This window comes from Saccopteryx leptura, chromosome 3 (genome assembly GCF_036850995.1).
Source record: "Saccopteryx leptura isolate mSacLep1 chromosome 3, mSacLep1_pri_phased_curated, whole genome shotgun sequence".
Classification (NCBI taxonomy): Eukaryota; Metazoa; Chordata; class Mammalia; order Chiroptera; family Emballonuridae; genus Saccopteryx; species Saccopteryx leptura.
Window position 1 is genome coordinate 271,824,745 of NC_089505.1, and position 24,425 is coordinate 271,849,169.

A 24,425-nucleotide genomic window follows, 5' to 3' on the forward strand; every position below is an offset into this window, starting at 1 on the left:
AGTGGTCTTCCCTTGTCCTCCGAATTGTAAGAATCTCCCCCAAGGAATTCTGGGGCCAAAGGGGAATCAGCTCCAGAGCCTAACATTTCCAAATAGGGTATAGGCCAATCTCTCAGAGTCAGCAAGGTAGGATAATTTTGAGAAGCCCTGTCTATGAGCTATATTGGAAGTATGGAACAAAAAACTCTAGTGTCTCAATCCTTGCCAAATGAGATGACCTTCCTGATGAGAATATTTTGGAGATGATGTAAAGCTGGCTTCTTGGGGTCTTGTAAAACACTCAACTCAGTAAAGAACCCTCTCTAGAGCCAAGCCCATGTGAGGTTTAGGGGTCATGATAATAAGTATAGCAATTAAACATTCACTGAGCCCTTACTAAGGAGTCAATACACATCACAGGTATTGACTCCTTTTGCCTACAACAACCCCATTTTATTATAGCTAGGTGCTTTTACTATTAGCCACTTTTTACAGAGGAAAAAACAGAAGCACGGGTTAAATTGTTCACTGAAGGTCACAAAGTGATTGCTGGGATTCAAATCAAAATGTCCTGGCTCCAGAGCTCTGCCCTTAAGCACTCTGCTGAACCACCTCTCAAAAGATGACTTAGTCATTACCCTGTATTCTGCGCACCTGAGTACCTCTTCTATAGGCTGAAGCAAGGTGGTGACCCCAACCAAAGAGGTCCTCAGAGGCGGGGGTGGTACAAGGGAGTGGGGCAGAAGGGGAACTGAGCCCAGTACAGAGACATATATAAACTACTAAAACCATAGTGCAGACTCCTGAGTGTGAAGGGGACCAGCCAGCTGTCACCTGCATGCTCCACCTACCCTCTCTGCCATCTACTGTGCTCCCTGCCATCTGTCCTGAATGCAAATGTAGCTCTGTCCAGCCTCTGGTTCTGATATGAGTCCGCATAGCTCTAGTTTACACAATTATGCTCATAAATCTTGTTCTAGGACTTACAAAGCTCTACTAGAAAATTCCTGAACACACCTGTTCAATAACTTGATACATTATCTGGAGCTATTCTGGCCCAGTGTTTCTCAAAGCATGCTCTGGTCCAAATCTTGAGGATAGCTTGTTGAAAATGAAGATTCTTAGAGTTCAGCCCAAACCTCAGGATGAAAAGCTCTGAGGGTGAGCAAGAGGATCCCTATTTTTCATACTTTCCCTTTGGTGAGTCTCATGCACACCAAAGTGTGAGTAGCATTATTATCTCATTCTTGGAAAACCAGGCTATAGCAACAGTGTTGAATGGGATTCTTCAGCAAGCACAAGTGAAATCTTCCCATCTCTCTGTAATAAGCTTTCTCTAAAGAACCCCCTTTGTCATCACAGCTGATACATCTCTCATTATCTGGAGAACCATGGCCCCCAGCCTGTCTTTTAAACACCTTGATCTCCTCAGTTTTCTAAACTGTCTCCTCCAGTGTTTCCAAAATGTGTCCGCCATATCACTAAGGATTTCAAGAGGCACCTGAGATGAACTTCTCTTTTATTTTGGAGCCTGTGTTTATTTTCATGTGAATAAAGAAAAAATATTATTACAGTATCCAAACCTGTGATTTCACAAACACCGAGGCTCAAGTAGAAAGTAAAAGAATCAATGTTAAAAACTCCTAAGTAAACAATAGCACAGGGCGGTTGGCTCAGCGGGAGAGCGTCGGCCTAGCGTGTGGAGGACCCGGGTTCGATTCCGGCCAGGGCACACAGGAGAAGCGCCCATTTGCTTCTCCACCCCTCTGCCGCGCTTTCCTCTCTGTCTCTCTTTTCCCCTCCCGCAGCCAAGGCTCCATTGGAGCAAAGATGGCCCGGGCGCTGGGGATGGCTCTGTGGCCTCTGCCTCAGGCGCTAGAGTGGCTCTGGTCGCAACAAGGCGACGCCCAGGATGGGCAGAGCATCGCCCCCTGGTGGGCAGAGCGTCGCCCCTGGTGGGCGTGCCGGGTGGATCCCGGTCGGGCGCATGCGGGAGTCTGTCTGACTGTCTCTCCCTGTTTCCAGCTTCAGAAAACTGAAAAAAAAAACAAAAACAATAGCACAGGGGTACCCAGATAATAAGTCTTAAACTTGGGAAAACGTGATCCTTGCTGACAGGCACCCTCAGTTTCAGCCATTCTGCTCCGCTCGCCAGCCCTGACCACAGGCATGCTCTGCGTTCACGCCAGCTGCGTCCGTGCCCAGGGAACACTGCCTCCTCTTGTAAATACTTCTTTAAATGTTACCCACATTTCACACCTAGTGCATGCCTCCTTCCAGGAACCCTCCAGGTTCTTCCAGCTCCCCTAGCCCACTCCCTTTCTGAATTCCTTTCAACATTCACTTAGAACCTAATTGCTACTTAAGTGTCCATCTGTATCTAGTTATTGTTGTTTCCCTAGTGAAATGGAAGCCCCTGGAGAGTCACCCATAGATTAGAGTGCTAAACTTCCCTGGGTGAATCTAAGCATCAGACAGGCACTCGAACACGGGTGAATTCACTGTGCGGTGCAGTTGAATGAAATTTTCCACAGCATCAAGGGAAGTGCTGTTTTGTGCTCCCCTCCCCCCGTGGCTCCTTACTTCTGGCTAGAGTTCTTAGTCACACACTAGAAAGGGTGCATCTCTTCATCACTGCCAGGTAAAGAACACAGAGGCCTGAGCCTGGGGAATTCTACTAAATGTGTGACTCTGTAGTTGTCCCCTGGCTGATGGGAATGGGAAAGGTGACCTTAATTAGCCCACGTGCAACTGTTTCCAAGGGCCAGTAATCTCTGCGGGTGCATGCTCGCACCGTGGGCTAGCAGGCATCCCCAAACTACGGCCCCGCGGGCCGCAATTTGGCCCCCTAAGGCCATTTATCCAACTCCCGCCGCACTTCCAGAAGGGGCAACTCCTTCATTGGTGGTCAGTGAGAGAAGCACTGTATGTGGGAGCCCTCCAATGATCTGAGGGACAGTGAACTGGCCCCCTGTGTAAAAAGTTTGGGGACCCCTGGTAGGGGAAGCAGAGTGGCCTCAGCCTCTTCTAGTGAAACCACCACCAGATGAGCAAAGAGAACCAGCTCCACTACTTGATTCATTATCCTCTGACTTCAGCCTTTCTGTATCTCAAGTTCTTTTAGTCTAATACCTGTCGTACTTAATTCACACTTTCCATAAGACAAAAGAGACAATGATTTTGAAAGCACTTTAAATTATCATGTGCAAAATAAAACACTCGAGGACACAGCATATGTATGTGCAGGGAAAGCAGACTAGGAGGCCAGGGGGCTCAGTTCTCCATCAGGCAAGCACTGGGCAACGGGCGGTCTGGGTCTTACTGCCAAACCCCCTCTGCCTGTCATGTGATCTCGTGTACCCACTTAGCTTCTCTGGGACGCAATGTCCTTGTCTGTAAAACTTGCCTGTGTACTAGATGATCTGGTCTAGGGCCAAATCCAACGTGAATCTTAGAGCCTTAGAATGATAACTGAGCAAGAGTAGTAGCCATTGCATGCTTCACTGCAAGTGCTCAGAAGTGGGCACGGTGCCCTGAGGTGCCTAGGGGTTGGGCAGGCCCCAGCAAAGTATCACCAAAGACACTAAAACTCCTGTCCCTCCAATCAAGATTTGTTTTGTGGATAAAAGCTGACCTGCTGTTCACTGTCCTGTCTCCTCACGACTATAGTCATGGGTTATTTTTTTCTTCCTATTCTAAAATAACAATAACAACTTCAAAAGCATAGTTGTTTAGTGTAAGGTATGGCTCTGAAATTAGTTATGCCTTCAGCTCCCCTCAGACACACACTGTTTTCAAGAGTAAGGGGACTAACAGTCATGTGTGGCAAGGACATGGAGGATGAGTGGGAACTCGGGTGGTGGGAGAGAGGTAAGGGGCATTGGTGGAATGGAATGGCACTGCATTCTTTCAAATTCCATAAAGGTTTGCCTGCTTCCCAAAGTGAAGGCATAGATCATCCAGGGCTGTACCTGGTGTGGTGTGGTGGAGCTTCCCTGCAAGCTCTGTAACCATGGTTTCGGGCAGACTACATCATAGCCCTGAGCATAAAGAGAACAGGCTTTTTTGATTTTCCCCTAAAATTCCTTCTCTTTTAAAAAATATGGAAGGTGATATGCCAAGGTGATTCATATGCAACCTCTGACCCTAGGACAGTCATGAAGTTATTTGTTCTCAATAATTAGGTGATTTCTCTACATCTCTCCATAAGAAGCAGAGACCTCTTTTTGTGTGTAGGTCAAAAAATACTGAAAACATATTCACCCAGAGCCACACCTGCTCTTGGTAGAAACAGGTAACAACTCTAAAAAATACAGAAATTCATTTCCTCATTCAACCATCCTTCCAAGAACAGCTAAAACAAGGCTGCTTTTCCTTGCTTCTCTGTGTGCCAAGGTTGAGTGCATTTGGCTTATTGTATACATGGACAAGGCCTATTTCCAAGTCCCTAATATTTTGACAATGTCATCAATTAACTCAACCTCAGACTTAGAAATGCTATCTCATTACACAGCATTTCAAAATGTCTTGAAAATCAAAACTGGGAAACACTATAACTTTAAGTATGTTTCAAAGCACTGATTTCCAGTTACTCATAAGGAGAACCATTTTTGAAATAACAACACTCATTCTGGATTGATGGGCAACGCACTGGGCAAAACAAGCTCTGCTGATGTTCCTTGGACCCTGCAGGGGACATCCTAGAGAACACATTTTTCTGTCCGTATGTCAAAAGATGAGCTAACCACCATGCAACAAAACAGAAACAAGCTAGCTTCCTCCCGGAGGGGAAAATAAAGCAGCTCCTCACTTGGCTACGCAGGACAAAGCCAGGACGTGCAAGAAGCCTTCAGTCTAGGGCTCCACGTGCCTCTCCAAGGACAGAGGAACCCACCCACACACAATCACAGCCAGCCAGCCCACCACGCGCCTGCGGAAGGCACCGGATTCTCCTCCAACCTAAAAGCACTGGAGGCTCAGGGCTCCCCCTGCTTGGGAGCTCCCTGTAGCCCCCGCGGTGCCCGAGGGTCAGAGAGGCAGACCCTCTTTCCAAATCTCCTTTTTTTTTTTTTTTTTACATCAATGCCTACCTCTCCCCAACTACCAAGTAGAGTGTGCTTCTCCAAGGTAACTGGGACTTAACATACACACACACACCAGATAACAGTGAAGTCCCTGCACCCCATTACCAATGCCAAGGCCGTGAGTCTACCCCCTCGCGATCCTACCGTGGACCCCACAGTTGGGCTCCTCGACTGGAAGGTGCCCGACTCACCCAGTCCTCGAAGTGGCGGCTCCCGTTCTGCAGTAGCTCCTCAAACTGGATGGTGCAGTTGGCCACGAAGTCGTCGTAGCCGATGGGGGCATCGTGGAATACGGCCAGCTCGATCTTGCGCCCGTTGCACACATCCGTGACGAACTCGTCATGCCAGGCCGGACTGTTGGTCTTCTGTTTGGTGGCCGTTTGGCCAATGCGCGAATCGTCCACGTTGAGGGCAATGTAGGGGTCCAGAAGGAAAGTCTGTGGCCGGAGTCCCACTGCATGGCGCAGCGACCAGGCTGTGGGCTTCAAGCTCACAGCCTCACAGATTTTGATCTTAAGAAGGCCATTGAATACTACCATGGTCGGGGCAGGGAGTGGGGGCCGGGGTCACTCCGTCCGCCCCGAGGGCAGGATGAAGAACCGTCGCCCCGGCGCTGCGAGGCACTGGGGCTCCTGAGTCCCCGCCCGCCCCACCCCACACTCTGCCTACACCTTGTAGCGCTGCGCCCGGGCGCGGGCGATTCTCAGTGAGTGCATGTATTTCCTCGCCGGGTTCCTAACGGAAAACAGGGAGGGGGGAGAGTTGGGGAACGTCCGTGTTTGGAGCAAGTCTCTCCCCCGCTACCACCAGCAGCACCTCCAGATGAGAGGAGCTGTCGGCTCCGCTGCCAGCCGCGGGGGCTGTCTCGCCGCCTCCCTGGCTCTCCGGGTCCGGGCTGCGGGAAGCGGGCGCCGCGCCCGGCGCTTACCTACCTTTCCGAAACATAATCCCCGGGAAATTTTGACTCCGAGAGGGCGAGGGGGCGGTGGGGCGGGGACGAGAACCGGGGGCGCAGACTTCAACCCGGATCCTCTTCGCACACCCAGCGCCCGCCTCTGACCGCGCGGGGCGGGGGATGGACCGAGGGATGTTCAGTCTATCCGGAGGGATGCATGTCGAAAGGAAATGGTCCTCCTCGGAGCCAAATTTTTAAAAATCCACAAGCCCCACAGGCAGCCTGGCCGCTGTCTCTGGGCGAAGCAGCGCCGCGCCGCAGTCGGCGATCGGAAGACGCCAGGAGCCCGGAATCTCAGATTCGCGCGGGCTTGGAGTCAGGGTGGCCGCAGCTTGGGCTCGGGGCGCAGGCCGGCACCCAGCGGTGCGCAGCGCGGCGGCGGGGCCGGGACCGCGACTCGGCGCGGCCCCACCTCCTGGGCGCCGGCGCCCGCCCGCCCGCCGCGCTCCCCACGTCCCGGCTTTCGGCTGCCGCTCGCTCGCCGCCCGCCCGCTCTCCCCCTTGGTCCCTTCTCCGTCGGTGTGAGAGTGAGTCTCCCTCCCTCTAATGCAGGAAATGCGCAAAAGACGTCAGAGTGTGTGTGTGTTGTGTGTGTGTGTGTGTGTGTGTGTGTGTGCACGCGCGCGTGCGCGCGCGCCCCTGTGTTTAGGGAAATAGAAAGTTTTGCCGGTTGGGGGAGCAATACGGGAAAAGTGAGCCGAGGAGAGGACGACAGAGAGCGGGCGAGCCTGCCCGGGTTAAGGCAGCAGGCGGGGCAGCCGAGTAGGGACCCCGCGCGTGGGGCCTGGGGAGTGGCAGCGTTGGGGCCTGCGGTGCTGGTGCTGCGTGCTACGGACACCTGGTCTTTGCTCTCCACCGGACGTGAGCAGGCCGTGGATCTCTCCGGGGTTCTGCGGTCAACACTGCTTTGGAACCGCGGGTGGGAGAGTGGCGGGGGTCTCACCTACGGGAGAAGACTTGGGACCCTCCCCCAACCCACCTTTGCTCAGGCCGCGGCCGGAGAGGACTGCCGGCAGAGTATTGGTGCGTCTGTCTGTCATACTGTCTGGAGGAGCTAAGCTCGGCAGTGGCGGGGTAGGGGGCACAGGGGAGGCGTGCAAAGCTCCGTGTGAGTTTTTATACATTTATTCTCTCTTCCCTTTCTTTGGGGCACTGGCCCCTTTGGGATCTGTCCTGGACTTCTTAGTCTGCGAGAACTTGTTGACAAGTGAAAGCTTAGGAGAACCCGGGCTTGGTTTGTGTGTTTATTTTCTACAAAGTGACTTCATATTTACTCTGGACCTTGTCTGCCCTTTTGCGGGAGATGGCTCTGATCAGCACGCTGACAGCGGCCGTTCGACCTGCGGGAAAACCGGGCGCGCCCTCCGGGGGTCCAATGGCTATGTCGGTGCTAATTTCCTCCGTAACCTTTAAACTCTCGCTGGAACCCGCCGCGGCTGCTGGTCACGTGAGGCAAGCCCTGGGCTGCTGGGGAAGAATTTCCTCCGCCTGGAGCCGGGGACGGGGAAGGCGGCCCCGCGAGGGACTGCCCCGCGCCGTGGGACGCGAACCTGGCAGGGCGGGACGGAAAGTGAGGAGGCCCGGGACGCGGCAAGAGTATCCCGAAGGACTAGTCTGGGAAGAAGTCATCTCCCCAACCTGCGAGCGGGAAGTTGAAAATGAAAAAAAAAAAAAAAAAGCTGGGCCCTCAGCCGTGTGTCAAATCAAGTTAGGAAGCTTGTAGAAATCAGCGTAAACTGAGTGTTTATCTGGAGGGTCTGAGACCAGAATTTAAAACCCACCCCTTGATCACTTTTTCTCGGTGGAAAAGGGTTTTTAACTGTGGCTTAAAAAGATTAAAGGCGAGGAAGGAGGCAGTCCCCTGAAACAATAGGATACCAAGTGCAGCACACAGGTCGCAAAAATGATCAGAAAAGTCCCAAGGTGATTGTGGCAGATGCTCTGTCTCCTCAGGATCTTTCAAGTCTTTTCTAGAAGCCAACTCTCAACCTGGTGAGCAGGGCAGCTGGGTAAAGAGAGTGCTAAAATGCAGGCTTAGAGACAAATGAGACCATTCTCATATAATAAGTTATGCCTTACTTGGCCAACTCTCACCAGGTAGAGGTTATATTTGAAAATCTGTCAGTTTGACAAAGCACAAGTGGAATATCTCATTGCTGTTTAATTTTTATTTCTTTGAACATCAGGACCTTTTTCCTCCTTGCTTTTTATTTCCACTATTCTTATTTAAGTCCGTCCCCCCCCCCCCACCGCGCACGCGCATGCGCGCCCCCCCCCCCCCCCCCCCCCGCTGCCTTTTCAAGGCATGTGATTGAAGGCGACTGGAGACTAGGGCTTGATCTCCACAAAATGCATTTGGGAAGCAGAGCCAGAGCTAGAATGAGATCACTGAGATACTTGATAAAGAGGCAAATTTAAAGGATACCAATTATATATATATATATATATATATATATATATATATATATATATATATATATATATGACCACTATATATATTTTTTGTTTGTTTGTGTTTTTCCAAAGTTAGAAGCGGGGAGGCAGCAGTCAGACAGACTCCCACATGCGCCTGACCCGGATCCACCTGGCATGCCCATGAGAGGGCAATGCTCTGCCCATCTGGGGTGTTGTTGCTCCATTGCATCCATAGCCAATCTAGCACCTGAGGTGGAGGTCATGGAGCCATCCTAGTGCCCAGGCCAACTTTGCTCCAATGGAGCCTTGGCTGCAGGAGGGGAAGAAACAGAGAAGAAGGATAGGGGGAAAGGTGGAAAAGCAAATGGGCGCTTCTGTGTGCCCTGACAGGGAATTGAACTTGGGACTTCCACACGCACGGCTGACGCTCTACTGCTGAGCCAACCGGCCAGGGCCTAGTGCTATATTTTTTAAAATCAAATTTTCTGTAAAACTTCAGCATGAATATAACCAAAGTTTAAATGGTTTTAAATATTGCATTAAAATGTTATTTATATTACTGAGTTTATTGGCACCCCTGAAATTGTGTACCCAAGATGAGCATTTCATTTGCCTCTCTGTAGCCCAGCTCCGCTGGGAAGTCCAGAAAGGCAAGGGTTTAATGAAGTGAGAGACCCTTGAGTAAATAGTGTGTCATAACTACTCTTTCTGTGGATAAGTTCCATTTTACCATGTAGACAGAGAGACTGAGAAATATTAGCCAAAATCCTTCCTCTCCAGTATGTTAAACCAGAAATAAATTTTGCATTGTGGACACCCTGAACTTGAACTTTTGCATATCATATCACACCCCATCCCAGGGAAGACCCCCAAAAATATATTAAACAGAGTCTGTTGCCATCTCAGAGTAGGCATTGTTGAAAGTATTGGTTTTATTCTTCCTTATGAAACTGAGTAAGGTCACAGGAAGGTAGCATCTGCCTCTTAGCAGACTGTTTGTTACACGTGGGAATAATCACACTGCAATTCTCAGGGGCAACCAATACCAATGTGACCTCTCCTTTCAAGTATGAGTCTTTCTGTCAGGGGTGGAGGAGGGGTTGTAACTAAAAGACTTGTCTGAACTGCCTGTTTTGGATGAATATTTATATAAAAAGGGAGAATGCTGCTAGTCTACATGCAAACCTTGTTAATTTCCTGCCCTTATTACATCCTTATTTCTAAATAAATCTCCCAGTTCCCTACTCCAGGGGCACCATGGAGATGCCAGGTGTGAACCTGTTTAGGGACAAACCCTTACATCTTACAGTTACCTGAGAAGGGGAAGTCTAAAATTATTCTCTGCTCCCGATTTTATGTGAAAGAAAAAGATGCACTTGCAAGGAGGAAGATTTCAAATGTAAAATTCTGATCAATAATTATTGTTTACTTCATCCTTCCCTTAGCCCCTGTATATAGTCCTGAAAGACAGGAAAGCCATTGGCATAGACATTGAGTAAAACGCCCTTTGGTTCCCAGCTATGGCTTAGTCATCTGGTGATCTTTGGAAGAGGAAAGTAAGAAAACTGATACAAGAATTTTGAAAAGATGATCAAGGCGGTGCTCCTCTCCTTTTAAAATTAAGTCTCACAGAAAAAAGGATTGAAAGAGCAAGAGTCCCCAGAGCAGTGTGGTAAGTGCTGCCATTGATAGAGTGGTGCACTGGCCTCATGGAGAGAGCACCGAAGATCAGCCCTTAGCCTGAGGTGGCCTGAGAAGGCACCGCCCAGAGGCCTAGGTTTCCCAAGAGGAGTTCCTCCAGAGGCAAACAGGTAAGGGGAGGGTGTTGAAGGCAACAATGGAAACAGACTGTGCAGAGCACAGGTAGGTAAGAGCATGGCTGTTTGGGATGAGTAAGTGACCAGGTATACCTGGCATGTGTCAGGCAATACGATGAGGTAAAGTAGGTTGGACCAAATAATTAAGGCTGTGTAGAGCCTGCAAATGTGTTTGAAGTTTTTTTCTCTTGAGACTATGCTAAAATGGGGAAGAGCACAACCAGAGTTGATACTTTAAAAAAGCAATTTTGAAGCCCTCGTCAAGTAGCTTAGTTGGTTAGAGCACGTTCTGATACGCCAACGTTGTGGGTTTGATCCTCTCATCAGTGTAGATAGAAAAATCAACCAATGAATGTATAAATAAGTGGGACAACAAATTGACCTCTCTCTCCCTCTTCCTCTCCCTTCCTCTCTCTCTAATAACAAGTAATTTAAATTCTTTTTATAAAGCAGTTTTGCAGGGATGAATATATTTCTCTTCTGTAATTTCTCCCCAGAAGACTCACCCCAAAAGAGGAGGTTAGATAGAAGAGCCAAGTCCAAAGATGATTTATATGCCATCTGATTTAAAAGGAAACAGTCTGTGGATATTGTTCAGGTCAACTACATGAAGCAGGGAGGGAGTATCAGGACCTTAGACTAGCATGTTAATATTCATGTCCATGTTGCTGTTCTGGTTGTGCCATTTATTGAATGTTAGTAGCTTCTGCAAAGGTCTGGGGGTCCGGATCTGCCATACATTCCACACATGCTCCAGGGAACAGAATTTAGCCACTGGGCCATAGTATGGAAGGTACAGCAACACGATGACATAACACCTCCCAGAGTTTCGTCGGTGTGGCCCTGCTCCAGTCTAACCCCCACCAGAGTCCCAGCCCTGCTTCTAACCCCTCCCCAGGCCACCCTCTTCTTACTGGCTCATGTGTGACCTGCCATGTCTCTTTGTTTGGGCTCTATCTCTTTTCTGAGCTCTGTTGCGATGACCCAGAGACCAAGCCTCATTCGTACCTGCAAGCCGGTAGAGTGATCAAATGCAATACGCTAGAGCTTCAGGATGAATGAGGGCAGCAGATGACCTGGTGCTTTTCTCCGTCACTTCCCTTGACCCTGAGCCCCATTCTTTTGATCACCATATAGAAAATAACATCACATTGGTTCTGATGTTGAACGTTGGGCTGCAACTTGGGACATTTAAGCACATAAATAAATCTATGGGACTTTACTAAGTACCTGCTATGTCCCAGATACTGGAGCAGGTACCCAACAGCCTTTATTCCCTTAGCTGAAACTAATTAGCTGTAATAATTAAGAGGTTGCAGACTTCACAATTAATGGCCTAGGTCCCTGGTGGGCTAACTGTGGCTCGTGAGCCACATGCGGCTCTTTGGCCCCTTGAGTGCGGCTCTTCCACAAATACCACGTGCGGGCGCTACCTCTATAAGGAATGTACCTACCTATATAGTTTAAGTTTAAAAAATTTGGCTCTCAAAAGAAATTTCAATCGTTGTACTGTTGATATTTGGCTCTGTTGACTAATGAGTTTGCCGACCACTGGCCTAGGTCACTGCATACAGATTTCGGATGACATGGAGACTCCTGCCTATTACCAGAACTAGTGGCCTCTTTCGCTCCTTTCCCCCCTCCCTCAATATGTCCAACCTCACAGGACCCACAGGTCCTTCAGGAGACTTCAGAACCAAGTCAGCACTAAAGAGGCATTTGGACACAACAGAACAAATATGACCTGCTTGTTACACTCTGCAAGATTTGAGCAAACACCTGGTCTGTGTTCTTTATTATTAAGTTTCTCCATTAAATGAGGAAACTAGAAACTAGAGAAGTTACCTGATTTGCCACACAAGAAAAAACTTAAATCACAAAAACACTAACTAGAAGTCTAAAATCAACTCTCTCGCTTCCTAATTTCATTTTACTGATTTTTCTATATCGTCATGTTGGAACCAATGTAATGCCATTTAATGGTAATAAATCCAAGTACATTTTAATTCCTTCGGAACTAAATTTCTGCAACTCTAAGGTCCAGGTTTGTTTTAATTTGTTCCAAATTTAACTGGCCTTTGTGCAGTACAATATTATAGATTTATAATACATAATTCTCAGGGGACTGTGATACTGATAAGAGTTCTGCCTGAAATTGTTTTAGTGGTATGTGTCTTTAAAACAAAAGGACTTGGTTGTCTCCTGATTTCTCCATATCCTCTCTCCTAACACCCATTAGATATATTTTCGGCATATGGTTTTATGACACCTGTACCAAGTGTGACAGCTGTTTCGGCATGCTCCCTGTGGATAGCTTATCAATTAGCTGATGACTAATCTGACTGTTCTGATTAGGTTACATAGCTCTCACACATTCTGAACATTTGGTTAATACGTTGCTACTTCTTTTTTTTTTTTTAATAATTTTATTTTTTTAATGGGGCGACATCAATAAATCAGGATACATATATTCAAAGATAACATGTCCAGGTTATCTTGTCGTTCAATTATGTTGCATACCCATCACCCAAAGTCAGATTGTCCTCTGTCTCCTTCTATCTAGTTTTCTTTGTGCCTCTCCCCCTCCCCCTTTCCCTCTCCTCCTCCCCCCTCCCCCCGTAACCACCACACTCTTATCAATGTCTCTTAGTCTCACTTTTATGTCCCACCTTACGTTGCTACTTCTAATTTACCTTTCAGGATCAAGGAGCTGGGACTCCAGGTCAGGGAAGAGTGTCTTTTGTCATGGATAACAATTATGTAGTTATAAGCAATGTAAAACAAAACTGGTTAAAATCACAGGATCCGCTGGAACCAGTATGTAATACAGGGTGGCATTTGCTCCATTAAGGCCCAAACCCTCCATGGGCCCAGCGGTTCTTAGGTTCTTATTCATGTAGCTGAAGGTGAGCAACACTTCTCCCCCACCCCCATCCCTGGCCAACTCTACCTCCCCTTTCTCACTTCTCCTTGCAGCCCCTACCTCAGCCTGCACTGAAATCTATGGATTTGGTACCTGTCTGAATTCTGCCACTTCTTTGAAAGGTCTTTAAGTTTGCAAATGCAGGATGATTCATCTAAATACTTACCCTCCAGTAGGCACCACTTTGTACTTATAGAATATTTGTCACAAAGATGTCACTTTGAAATAACAGCATCACAAATCTTGTTTGTTTTTCCCTTCCTTGAGCAGACAAGCTCCTTGGCGATGGTGGGCTCCCTGTATTCCACTGCAAGCGGGTACTTGAGTGATTAAGTTACTGGGAGATGGCTGGGCGGTGTCACGGTGGCACCTCAGAGCCCACAACCACTGCGCCAGGTTCTACGAGCCGATAGCGCCCTCTGGCGGGCGTGAGCGCTCCCAGCCCGGTTCATCCTGAGACTTTGACCGCTGGTCTTCTTCCACTCCGAGGGGGCTCCAGCTCTAAAAGCTAGGAGTAGCACTGGGACTAAACAGGTCAAGGGGCAGATAACAAGGCAACAAGGCATGGGACCATTGGCTTTATCCACATGCCATTTTGAGCAGAAGCAAATGCAGTCTGATAAATGCATACCTGCTGTATAAAAAAACTACTGTTTCTTTTTTTTTTAAGTAGGCTTTTCAGAGTGAAGAATTCTGTTCCTCTCACTGCATTAGAACAACAGGCCATCCATTTGTCAGGTAGATCCATGCTGGGTTCAGGAAAAACAGAGATGCAGGAGATGCTGTCCAGGTGTTCGAGAAGCTAGAACCTGAAGGTAAAGGAATGTTAGGGGCCTCCACGCAGACCACACATACTGACTTAGCTTTTTTAATGATTTAGGCTGTAGATCAGGTCCTGAAGTTAAGGTGAGGGTTGTGAGGAATGGCCAAGGAACCCCCAGAATGGAAAGTATTGGAAGTGTAAGGGATTGGGGCTCCCTCAGAGGTTGCTCTTCTCATTCCAGCAGTTGACTTGGCCTCCTTTATCTGCAAAAGAAAAAAAAAAGGCCCTGGCCAGTTGGCTCAGCGGTAGAGCGTCGGCCTGGCGTGCGGGGGACCCGGGTTTGATTCCCGGCCAGGGCACATAGGAGAAGCGCCCATTTGCTTCTCCACCACCCCCCACTTCCTCTCTGTCTCTCTCTTCCCCTCCCGCAGCCAAGGCTCCATTGGAGCAAAGATGGCCCGGGCGCTGGGGATGGCTCCTTGGCCTCTGCCCCAGGCACTAGAGTGGCTCTGGTCACGGCAGAGCATCGCCCCCTGATGGGCAGAGCATCGCCCCCTGGTGGGCGTGCTGGGTGGATCCCGGTTGGGCGCATGCGGGAGTCTGTCTGACTGTCTCTCCCCGTTTCCAGCTTCAGAAAAATAAAAATAAAAATAAAATAAAATAAAAAATAATTTAAAAAAATAAAAAAAATAAATAAATAACCTGACTGGTGGTGGTGCAGTGGATAGAGCATCAACCTGGAATGCTGAGGTTCCAGGTCAAAACCACGATGTCACTGGCTTGAGTGTGGGCTCACCAGCTTGAGCGAAGAGTCATCGACATGATCCCATGGTTACTGGCTTGAAGCCCTAGGTCGCTGCCTTGAGCAAGGGGTCACTGGCTTGGCTGAAGGCCCCCCAGTCAAGGCACATATGAGAAGCAATCAATGAACAATTAAAGTGCCACAACTATGAGTTGATGCTTCTCATCTCTCTCTATCTCTCTCACTCTCTAAAAAAAAAACAACAACACAGACCTCATCAGCTGGGGGTTCACTCAATTTTTGCCCAACCACCCAACAACCACTTAGGGAGGAAGAAAGGAAGAGCATCGTTCCTCCATCTCCTGCATAATCCCTACTGGTGTGCAGTGCTTGTCACTTCAGCGCAGAGCCGGATGGGGTGCAATCCAACTTGAAAACTCAGGGACTTAGTTCTCGGATCTTGGGCAAATTAACTGTCTGGCAATGGACCCTGCTTTATTCAAATGTAACTAGTAGTTTATACCAACTATCTTATAGAATAAGAATGGTCATTGTATTTCAGGTAAGTACAGTATCTGAAACAAGGTAATTCTTAGGAAATTATGTACTGTATTCAACCCCTAAGAAGCATTGCTTTTCTTTTTTTTTTTTTTTTTTTTTTCGTTTTTATTGATTTGAGAGAGGAGAAGGGAAAGGAGCAGAGATAGGAAGAGGACAGGAAAGAGAGAAAGAAACATTGGTTTGTTGTTCCACTTATTTATGGATTCATTGCTTGATTCTTATATGTGCCCTGACCAGGGATCAAAGCTGCAACCTTGATGTATTAAGAAGACGCTCTAACCAATTGAGCTACCATTTCTTTTTTTAATCCATTCCATCTCTAGCACTGATAGGTCCCCCCAAGGAAGCCTTTTAACCAGCTGGCTCCTGGATAGTGGGTTCTCAGTGTGAAGGCTCCAGAAACAGAAAGAAATTGCCCTGAGCCAAGCACCCCACTGAGAATGGCCCTGAGACCAGGTGTGGGGTATCCCCTATACACTGCTCCTTTATACAATAAGAGAGAGGAGAGGACTGCAGAAGAAATTCAAGGAACTTGAATAAAACATAAATAATAAGGAAACAAATCATGTGGCTAACCAGCTTCCCCTTGCAGCTGTGGTTGAGTTTTCCAGCCATTTAACCCAACTGGAACCCTAATTTACATGTACCTCCCTTAGTGGCTGTAAAGTAGTAAGCAGTTGTCTCTGTGTCAGAGAAGAAATTGAGGTGGAAATGCCACTGGGCCATTTGCCTAGCTTCCATGGTTAGCATCCCAGACACGGCTTCCTGTACAATGCCCTTCAGCGCAGGGTTGACACACACACTAGTCTCTTCATTCAAGTTCCCGCCTGGTCTCCCTCATGTCATGGGAACCAGTGTACCCACAGATGGGAACAGAGCTACAACTGACCTCGCAAGAACGGGGCCAGCGCAAGAGCTGACCTCGCTGGCATCACACGGAGAGTGTCATTGTGGTTTTCCTCTAGCAAGAGAAACTGAGAAGTGGTCAATGTTTCCCACGTTTTCCTCTGGTGACATCCACACATTCGGTGTTTGCCTGGGCCAGAGCATGAAAATTCAACAGCAAAATGAGTAGGGCGTGCAGAAGGTGAGACACAGTGGGACAATGTATCACAATCCAAGTTCCTCTATTTGTTTCTTAAAATAGCAATAGTAGTAGTAGTAGTAGTAGCAGTAACAATAACAATAACAATGGCTAACTAACAATGATTGTTTGAGAACTCTTCCAGGCAGTAACATTTAACAACTCTTTTAATCACCAAAAACAACCCAATCAAGTGGATATTACCATATTTCTCCAATTCTAAAACACACTTTTTAAATCACATTTTGACATCTTGGGGGTTTTTTTGTATTTTTGTTTTGTTTTGTTTTTTTGTTTGTTTGTTTGTTTGTTTTGTATTTTTCTGAAGCTGGAAACAGGGAGAGACAGTCAAACAGACTCCCACATGCGCCCGACTGGGATCTACCTGGCACGCCCACCAGGGGCAACGCTCTGCCCACCAGGGGGCGATGCTCTGCCCCTCCGGGGCATAGCTCTGCTGCGACCAGAGCCACTCTAGCACCTGGGGCAGAGGCCAAGGAGCCATCGGCAGCGCCCGGGCCATCTTTGCTCCAGTGGAGCCTTGGCTGTGGGAGGGGAAGAGAGAGACAGAGAGGAAGGAGGGGGTGGGGGTGGAGAAGCAAATGGGCGCTTCTCCTATGTGCCCTGGCCGGGAATCAAACCCGGGTCCCCCGCACACCAGGCCGACGCTCTACCGCTGAGCCAACTGGCCAGGGCCCATTTTGACATCTTGTAATGCATGCTAATAAAGTACTGTGTCATACTATAATTGCAGGTGAGACTTTTTTTACTCTCTTAATACTACATAAAATTAGGGTGCTTTAGACAGATGAAGCAACTGAAGTGGAGGAAAGCTAAGTAAATGTACCCAGGGTCTTACCACTAACAGGTAGCAGAGCCTGGATTCAGACACAGTGGTCTATCTAGTTCCAGGGCCCATTGTTTGTCAGTTTATCTGTTTGTTTGTTATTTGTTTTGCAATCTCAGGCATCTTTAAAAGCTTTTTCCCTAATAGCCATAGTTCTGTCCATGAGGAGCTAGGCTCACACTGACCACACACTGTGTAAAACAGTAAATGTGATTTTTCATTCATACTGATTTTGTTTGAACTTGCACTTGTAACCATGATTTTATTCTGTTTCTGACAGAATACTCTGAATTAAGAAACTGCCTAAAGAAAAGCGGAGGCCAGATTAAACCTGGCAGGGTGGGCCTGGGGTGAGATAGGCATCAGAGCTGGTTCCCAAGAGAAAATCCACTCCTATGCTTGCCCACACTTCTTCTGGCTTTGACTAAGGGACTGTCGCTTTCTTGCCGCAGTTTCTACAACTGTAAAATGAGAGGCCTGTACCGGCTCCAAACTCCTTTGATTGTGCATCCTTAACATTTAAAACATTTGAGCACACATCTTCAATATACATATCCTCTTTTTATTTTCTTTATAAACAGTAAAATGTACTTGTGTGTAAATGTGTATGTATAGTTCTATAAGTTCTAATATGTGTATAGATCTATGCAACTATCACCCCAATCAGAATACAGAACAGTTCCATCCACCCACCTTCCAATGCCCTTGTTTTACCTTTAGTAGTGGAAGTCCACCGATACCTAACCTCTGCAACCACTGATCAGGTCTTCATCCCTATACTGTTGCCTTTTCCAGAATGTCATATACGTGAAACTATACTACATGTCACCTTTTGTCACTTTCACTCAGCAAATTTGTCTTTGAGCTTCATCCATGTATAAATAATTTGTTCTTTTTTATTGCTGAGTAGTAACCCATAGGTTACTATGATGTACTATAAATAAATACACTATGTTTTACTTAGCCACTCACTCATTGAAGGGCATTTAGGGTGTTTCCAGTTTGTGGTGATTATGAATCAAACTGCCATAAACATTCACGTGTAGGGTTTTATTTTTATTGATTAATTTTAGAGAGAGAAGAAGGTGAGATAGAAAGATAGGGACATCACTCTGTTCCTGTATATACCCTGACCAGGGATCAAACCAACAACCTCTGTGCTTCGGGACAACACGCTAACCAACCAACCAAGCTATCCGGCCAGGGCTCTGCTGTTTTGTTTTGTTTTTTAATTTTTTTTAAATGTATTGATTTGAGAGAAAGAGGAAAGGGTAGAGAGACAGAGAGAGAGAGAGAGACAGGAACATAAATCTGTTCCTCTATGTGCCCTGACCAGGAATCGAATCTGCAATCTTTTTGCATAGGGACAATGCTCTAACGAACCAAGCTATCCAGCCAGGGCTCCTGTATAGAATTTTGTGTGAGCATAAGTTTTCATTTGTTAACGGTTCTCTAGGAGTGGGATTACTGGATTACATAATAAACATATATATTTAACTTTATAAGAAATTGCCAAACTGATTTCAGAGTGTCTATACCATGTTGTATTTCCACCAGCAATGTATAGAAGTTCTGGTTTCTCTGCATCCTAACTAGCACTTGATATTTTCAGTTGGGTTTGTTGTTGTTTTAACATTAGTCATTCTAATAAGTGTACAGTGGTTTTCATTGTGATTTTTAATTTACATTTTCATAATGACTAATAGTGTTGAGCATCTTTTCACATGCTTGTCAGCCATCGCTGTACCTTCTTTGGTGGTGTGTTCATTCAGATCTCTTGCCTACATTTTAGATTGGGTTGTCTTGAGTTTTGAAGTTTATTTACATATTCTAAATACAAATCTCTTTTTTTGGATGTGTGATTTGTTAATATTTGCTCCCAGCTTATAGCTTGTTTTTTAGTTCTCATAATGTCTTTTGCAGAAAAAACAGTTTTAATTTTGATGAAGTTCAGTTTATCATTTTTTTAAATAAATTTTTATGTCATATCTAAAAAAACCTCTTTATTCAACTTTGGGTCACAATCTTTATCTCCTATGATTTTTTAACAAAAAAAAATTATGCTTTTGGTTTTGTATTTTGATCTATGACATGTTTTAAATTAATTTTTTTATAAATTATATTCTTATGTATAGGTTGAATTCATCTTTCCGTTTTTGCATCTGGATGTCTAGTTGTTTTATTTGTTGAGAAGATTAGCTATTGAATTGTCTTCATACCTTTGTCAGAAGTCAGTTGGTCATGAATTATACACTTTGAAATGATTAAAATGGTGAATTTTATGTTATGTGAATTTTGTCTTAATAAAATAATTTGTCTTTAAAAAAAATCCATTGATGATCCCTGGTCAGGTAGGTCAGTTGGTTAGAGTGCCATCTATATGAGTGCCATCGATACACAAAGGTTGTGGGTTCAACCCCCATCAGGGTACATACAAGAATCCACCAGTGAATGCATGGATAAGTGGAATAACAAATTAATGTCTCTCTCTCTCTCTCTCTCTCTCTCTCTATATATATATATATATATATATATATATATATATATATATATATATATATATATATCCTGTCTTCTCTCTTTAAAAAAATCAAAAATTACCAAGTATGCAAAGAAGCCAGACAATATGTCCCATAATGAGGAGAAAAATCAGCAGAAACTTATCTAGAACTGTCACATATGTTTGAATTTGAGGCAAAGGCATTAAAACAGCTATTATAACTGAATTCCATATGTTCAAAAGATAAAATAGAGACAGAGAATATTTAAAAGACCCAGCTCAAACATCTAGAGATATAAATAACAATATCTGAGATTAAAAACTCATTAGATGGGGTTAATGACAAATTAGACATTGTAGAAGAAAAAACAGAGTGAATTTGAAGGTATAGCAATAGAAATTATCCAAAATGAAACAGAGAGAGAAAAACAAGGTTTCTAAAGAAAGGTTATCATCAAGCTGTAGAAGAACTCTAAGCAGCCCAATATGTATGCAATTGGTATCCTGGAAGGAGAGGAAAAAGTGGAAGAGACAGAATAAACATTTGAATCCGACACTTCCTTCTTTTATTTTTGAAATTTGAAATGTAGGCAACTAATGTCAAAAGTAAAAAAAAAATTATTGTAGGCCAGACATGCCAGTAGGCTGCCAGTTTGAAATCTGGTATAAAGGGATGAGTGAGATGAGTTAAAATCGCATGGCACTTTCATTACCTAATAAAGCATGACTTTTCCCCAAGTGCCCAAACTGAGATTCATATCATTGCTGCTCAGCGGGTAAGATGCTTGGAGCTTACTTTGTGCTTTGATGGAACTTGAAGACTTGAAAAGCAAGAGTAATAACAAGACAAGAGTAATCCAAGGCAGTATCTCATAGGGTATGACTGTATGGTATCAAATGCAAATGTAAGCCCTGCGAGTTGTAGAGCTAGTGAGAGGTGGGTTCCTGGCTAGCTCAAGGGCTCGAGCTGCTTCATGAAAACTGCCTTTCTGACATTGCCTCTGGAGAGATGGTTTACCCTTACCTGCAGGCCACAGGTTCAAAGTCAGGTTGAGACAGATCTGGCTGATTTCCTGACAGTCTCCAAACTGATTTAAATGCAGATATCTTGGTCTTTCTTCCTCTAACTTCTTGCCAAACCACTTTATTCATACCTGAATAGCCAGTCATTTTTCTAAGGAGACATTCTGAGTTCTGAGAAGAAAAAGAGCTTTTTTACCCTGGTGCTTTGAAATTTTAGTATTTTTAAAACACTGAGTAGATATGCTTAGCTATTTGCCTTATGACAAAGTAGGTGTCTTTTGAAAGAATATTGAAAGAAGGATCCAGTTGCCATTCATCCAAATGTCTTCTCCCATAGCCTTTTGAATTTCAGAAGTATCAGGATAGCCCATGCAGAGGTGCTCCATGCAGAAGTGCCAGAGGCTCTTTTGCATCTTGTTGCCAACTGCCCCCAACTAGGCTGCATGTGGTGGAGCAGAGTGCATGGCAGGGGTCAGCCCTGTAGCCAACGGGGCTCAGAGGTGACTCAGGTGGAATGGAGACGCCGGTGGTTGCCCTCCAACAATCATTTGCTGCCCCCCACTGTCTTGTTGGAATTGTTGTGTTCTGCTATTGACAGGACATTATGTGTTTCTCAGAGCTGAGTAACCCAACCCCAGGAGTGAATTTCTGATCAGTCTGAGGCTCTTAAGCCAATAATAGAAAGTGTAAAATATCCCCTTAGGCCAGCAATTTTCAACCTTTCCCATATCATAGCACACATAAGCCATTTTCTAAAAGTCTGTGACACACCAAAAAATATATTTTTTTTTACCGACCTGACCAAAAAAATAAATATATATAGGTATAATTTCGATTCATTCTAACTGGACAGCTATTGTGTTAGTTGTCAGTTTTGTTTGTTTGTTAGTTTCTTTCTTTCTTTTGACAATCTAAGGAAAAAGAGGTCAGTGTCCCTGACTAAATAGTTAGGTATTGCATGTTTTAAAAATTCTTGCAGCACACCTGTTGGAAATCATTGCCTTAGCCAAGATTAGTTTAGGAATGGGCATATGATGCAAAACCATTCAGTAAAAGATGGGGGTTCGTCTTTTGGAGATCTTACCAGGAAGAAAAATATTGAAAAGAAATAGTTCCATGGCAGTGCCTGAAATAGCACTATTAGCGATTATTTTTCCTTTTGAATTAATCACTTCCCTTTTCTTTTTGGTCTATATGACATTAATGATGTAGATAACCTGGGAAAGAGTACTATCTGGACTCACACTGCCATAGATTAGTTGGTCAGCTCTCTAAAAGGAATTAGGTGGTATAGTGGGTTGCAAGGTACCCCCCCCAAAAAAAAAACAAAGATATGTCCATGTCCTAACCTCTGAAGCCTAATTTATGAAACTGTGACTATCACCTAACTTGGGTAAAAGGTCTTTGCAGATCTAATTAAGTTAAAGACCTTGAAATAAGGTGACCATCCTGGATTATCCAGGTGAGCCCTTTATAATTTATACTTTCATATTGACACAACACGGAGGAGGAGGTGATGTGAAGACAGAAGACAGAGTGATAAGGTCACAAGCCATGAAAGCCAAAGAATGCAGGCAACCCCCAGGAGCTAGCGGAGGCAAGAAGGGGGTAATGCCCTGTTGACACCTTGATATCAGACTCTAGCCTCCAGAATTGTGAAAGAATAAAATTTCTGTCAGAACAGGAGAGGCTGCTAAGCATGTTATAGCTCATTGTCTGTATGCATTGTTCTATTATTGGATTTCCTAAACTGGCTAAACTGAAAATGCTCCTGCATATGGAGCAAAAGTATTCACTGTATTTTGTCATGCTTACAATCTTTAAAGTTAAGGTATTATTAAAGTGTACTCAGCAAACATTTTAAGGTCAATTAAAAAAAAATTTTTTTAAAGGGGGTAGTCATATCCTGGAACTCCTGCGGGTCTACCATATCATACTTTTTACTTAAAAAAAAAAAATTTACATTTCTTTTGAATGCTGATGAACAGGAGACACCAAATCTTTTTTGCCTGCAAACTACTACCTTCTTTATTAGATCCAGCTAATAACACTGTTTTGTCTTTTTCCAAATAGCTCCAGATATATGGAAAAGATTTATATAGGCAGATGGGGATCCTCAAACCCCTCAGCAAGATCTTCTGAGCATGGCTTTTAAGATACCTAGAGGTGGAAAAAGCCCAAAAGAGATCAGGGGAACTACCAGCTCTTAGGATACACCCTTAAAGGCTCCAATGCCCCAAAGGGGTCTCATAGGATGCCATCTGGATCCTGCTTCAATAGTGGAAAGGAAGGTCATTGAGCTAAAGCCTGCCAGGCTTACATGCCTCTGCTGTGAGGAAACAGGGACACTGGAAGGTAGGCTTCCCCCTTACTCCTCTAAGGGAGGGTTCAGTCTCTTCCAGCCCTGCTCCAGCCACCTATGACCTAACCTTGCCCAGAAAGCTGGGGTTTGCCACTGAAGGCTGAAGGTGCCCAGGGCCGTCGGCCCCATCTACAACACTGTGGACAAGCCTAGGGTATTTCTTCCAAGAATCAGGTAAACTGATCTCATTTGCACAAGGGCCACTTAACTATGTTTTGCCTGAATAGTCAGGTTTTTTATTCTTCCCTCAAAGATCTCTGTTGTGGGTGTTGATAGTCCTATTTTCTGCTGCTTTGCTTAATATATAGTGTTTCCTTTATCCCTCCTACCTCAATGCCCCACTCATATTTCAGGCTGGGACCTACTCCTAATTTAGAGCTCTCTTTCCCCCTTTTGCCAACTTCTATTATGAATCTACCTTTGCCACCCAGCTTAGTGTATCCCAAGGTTCTCTTTACCAGGCCACAGTCGCAGAGCTCCAGGGAAAAGCAACCTGGTCTCATCTCTCCAGGCAAAGGAGAACAGAAGCTCCATATCCACGCATGCTGCAAATGGCTTTTCCAGTCTACCTGAATCATTACCAGCTAGAAGCAGTGGTCATTGGGACTTGGACATGAGCTGCAAAGTATAGAATGGTGACAACTCCAGTGCCATGCGGACTTTTCCTGGATGTGGACTTTTCCTGGACTCCTGTTCCCTGTGACAGCTCCTAACCGACTGAACTGTGGTTGGGTTGCATTTTTCAGGGATTTGGTATGGTGATGGGGCCAACTTGGACTTGGTGAACATGTTAAGGACACTACTCTTTTATGGATTCTTGCTGTATTGGCCAAGAGTTTGCTTAAAGGCTTAAAAAAAAAAGAATAAAATTTCTGGTGCTTCAAAACTCTGATTTCAGGTAACTTGTTGCAGTAGCCACTGTCAGTTTGCTGAGTGTTATAATGAAACGAAGATCCAGAGAAGGAAGTCTTAGAGTCAGGACAGGTTCATTAACTCTACAGGGATCAGCTTTTCTTCAGAGCCCTCACCTTGACCTTAAGTAGGCCAGTTAGCTTGTCCCTTGCTGACTGTCCAAAGATGAATTTATAAGTCCTTCTAGCCACACATTTCATCCCAACCCTGACTATAGATATTGTTCTTCATCACGGTCACTTGTCTTTCAGATGCATGCCCTTCGACCCAGGAAATCAGATTGTTCAGGACAAACTTTTCTCCTTCCTGTGCTGTACACTTCAGCAGACCCTGCAAGAGCCTCTCTAAGAGCCTACAAGTTTCAGTAAGAGGATGAAAACATTTGGTAGATTTACCACCCCCCCCCAAGCTGACTCTGCCCAGGTAACTGACATACAGTGGTACCTTTAGATACAAAT

General features: G+C 45.5%; 1 protein-coding gene across 2 annotated transcripts in view; it reads right to left on the reverse strand.

Moving 5' to 3' along the window:
* Positions 1–6,569, reverse strand: part of PRKCE (protein kinase C epsilon) — a 512,328-nt gene extending 505,759 nt beyond the window's left edge. The window contains exons 1-2 of one of the 2 annotated variants that reach the window (XM_066378351.1): positions 5,996–6,569; positions 5,255–5,798 (exon numbers count right to left, since the gene is read on the reverse strand). In XM_066378351.1, the coding sequence (XP_066234448.1) occupies positions 5,255–5,602 (348 nt within the window). In that variant the 5' untranslated portion in view covers positions 5,603–5,798; positions 5,996–6,569. Of the gene's footprint in view, positions 1–5,254 lie in introns of both variants that reach the window. The other variant, XM_066378350.1, reaches the window with a different exon arrangement.
* Positions 6,570–24,425: the final 17,856 nt, after the last annotated feature.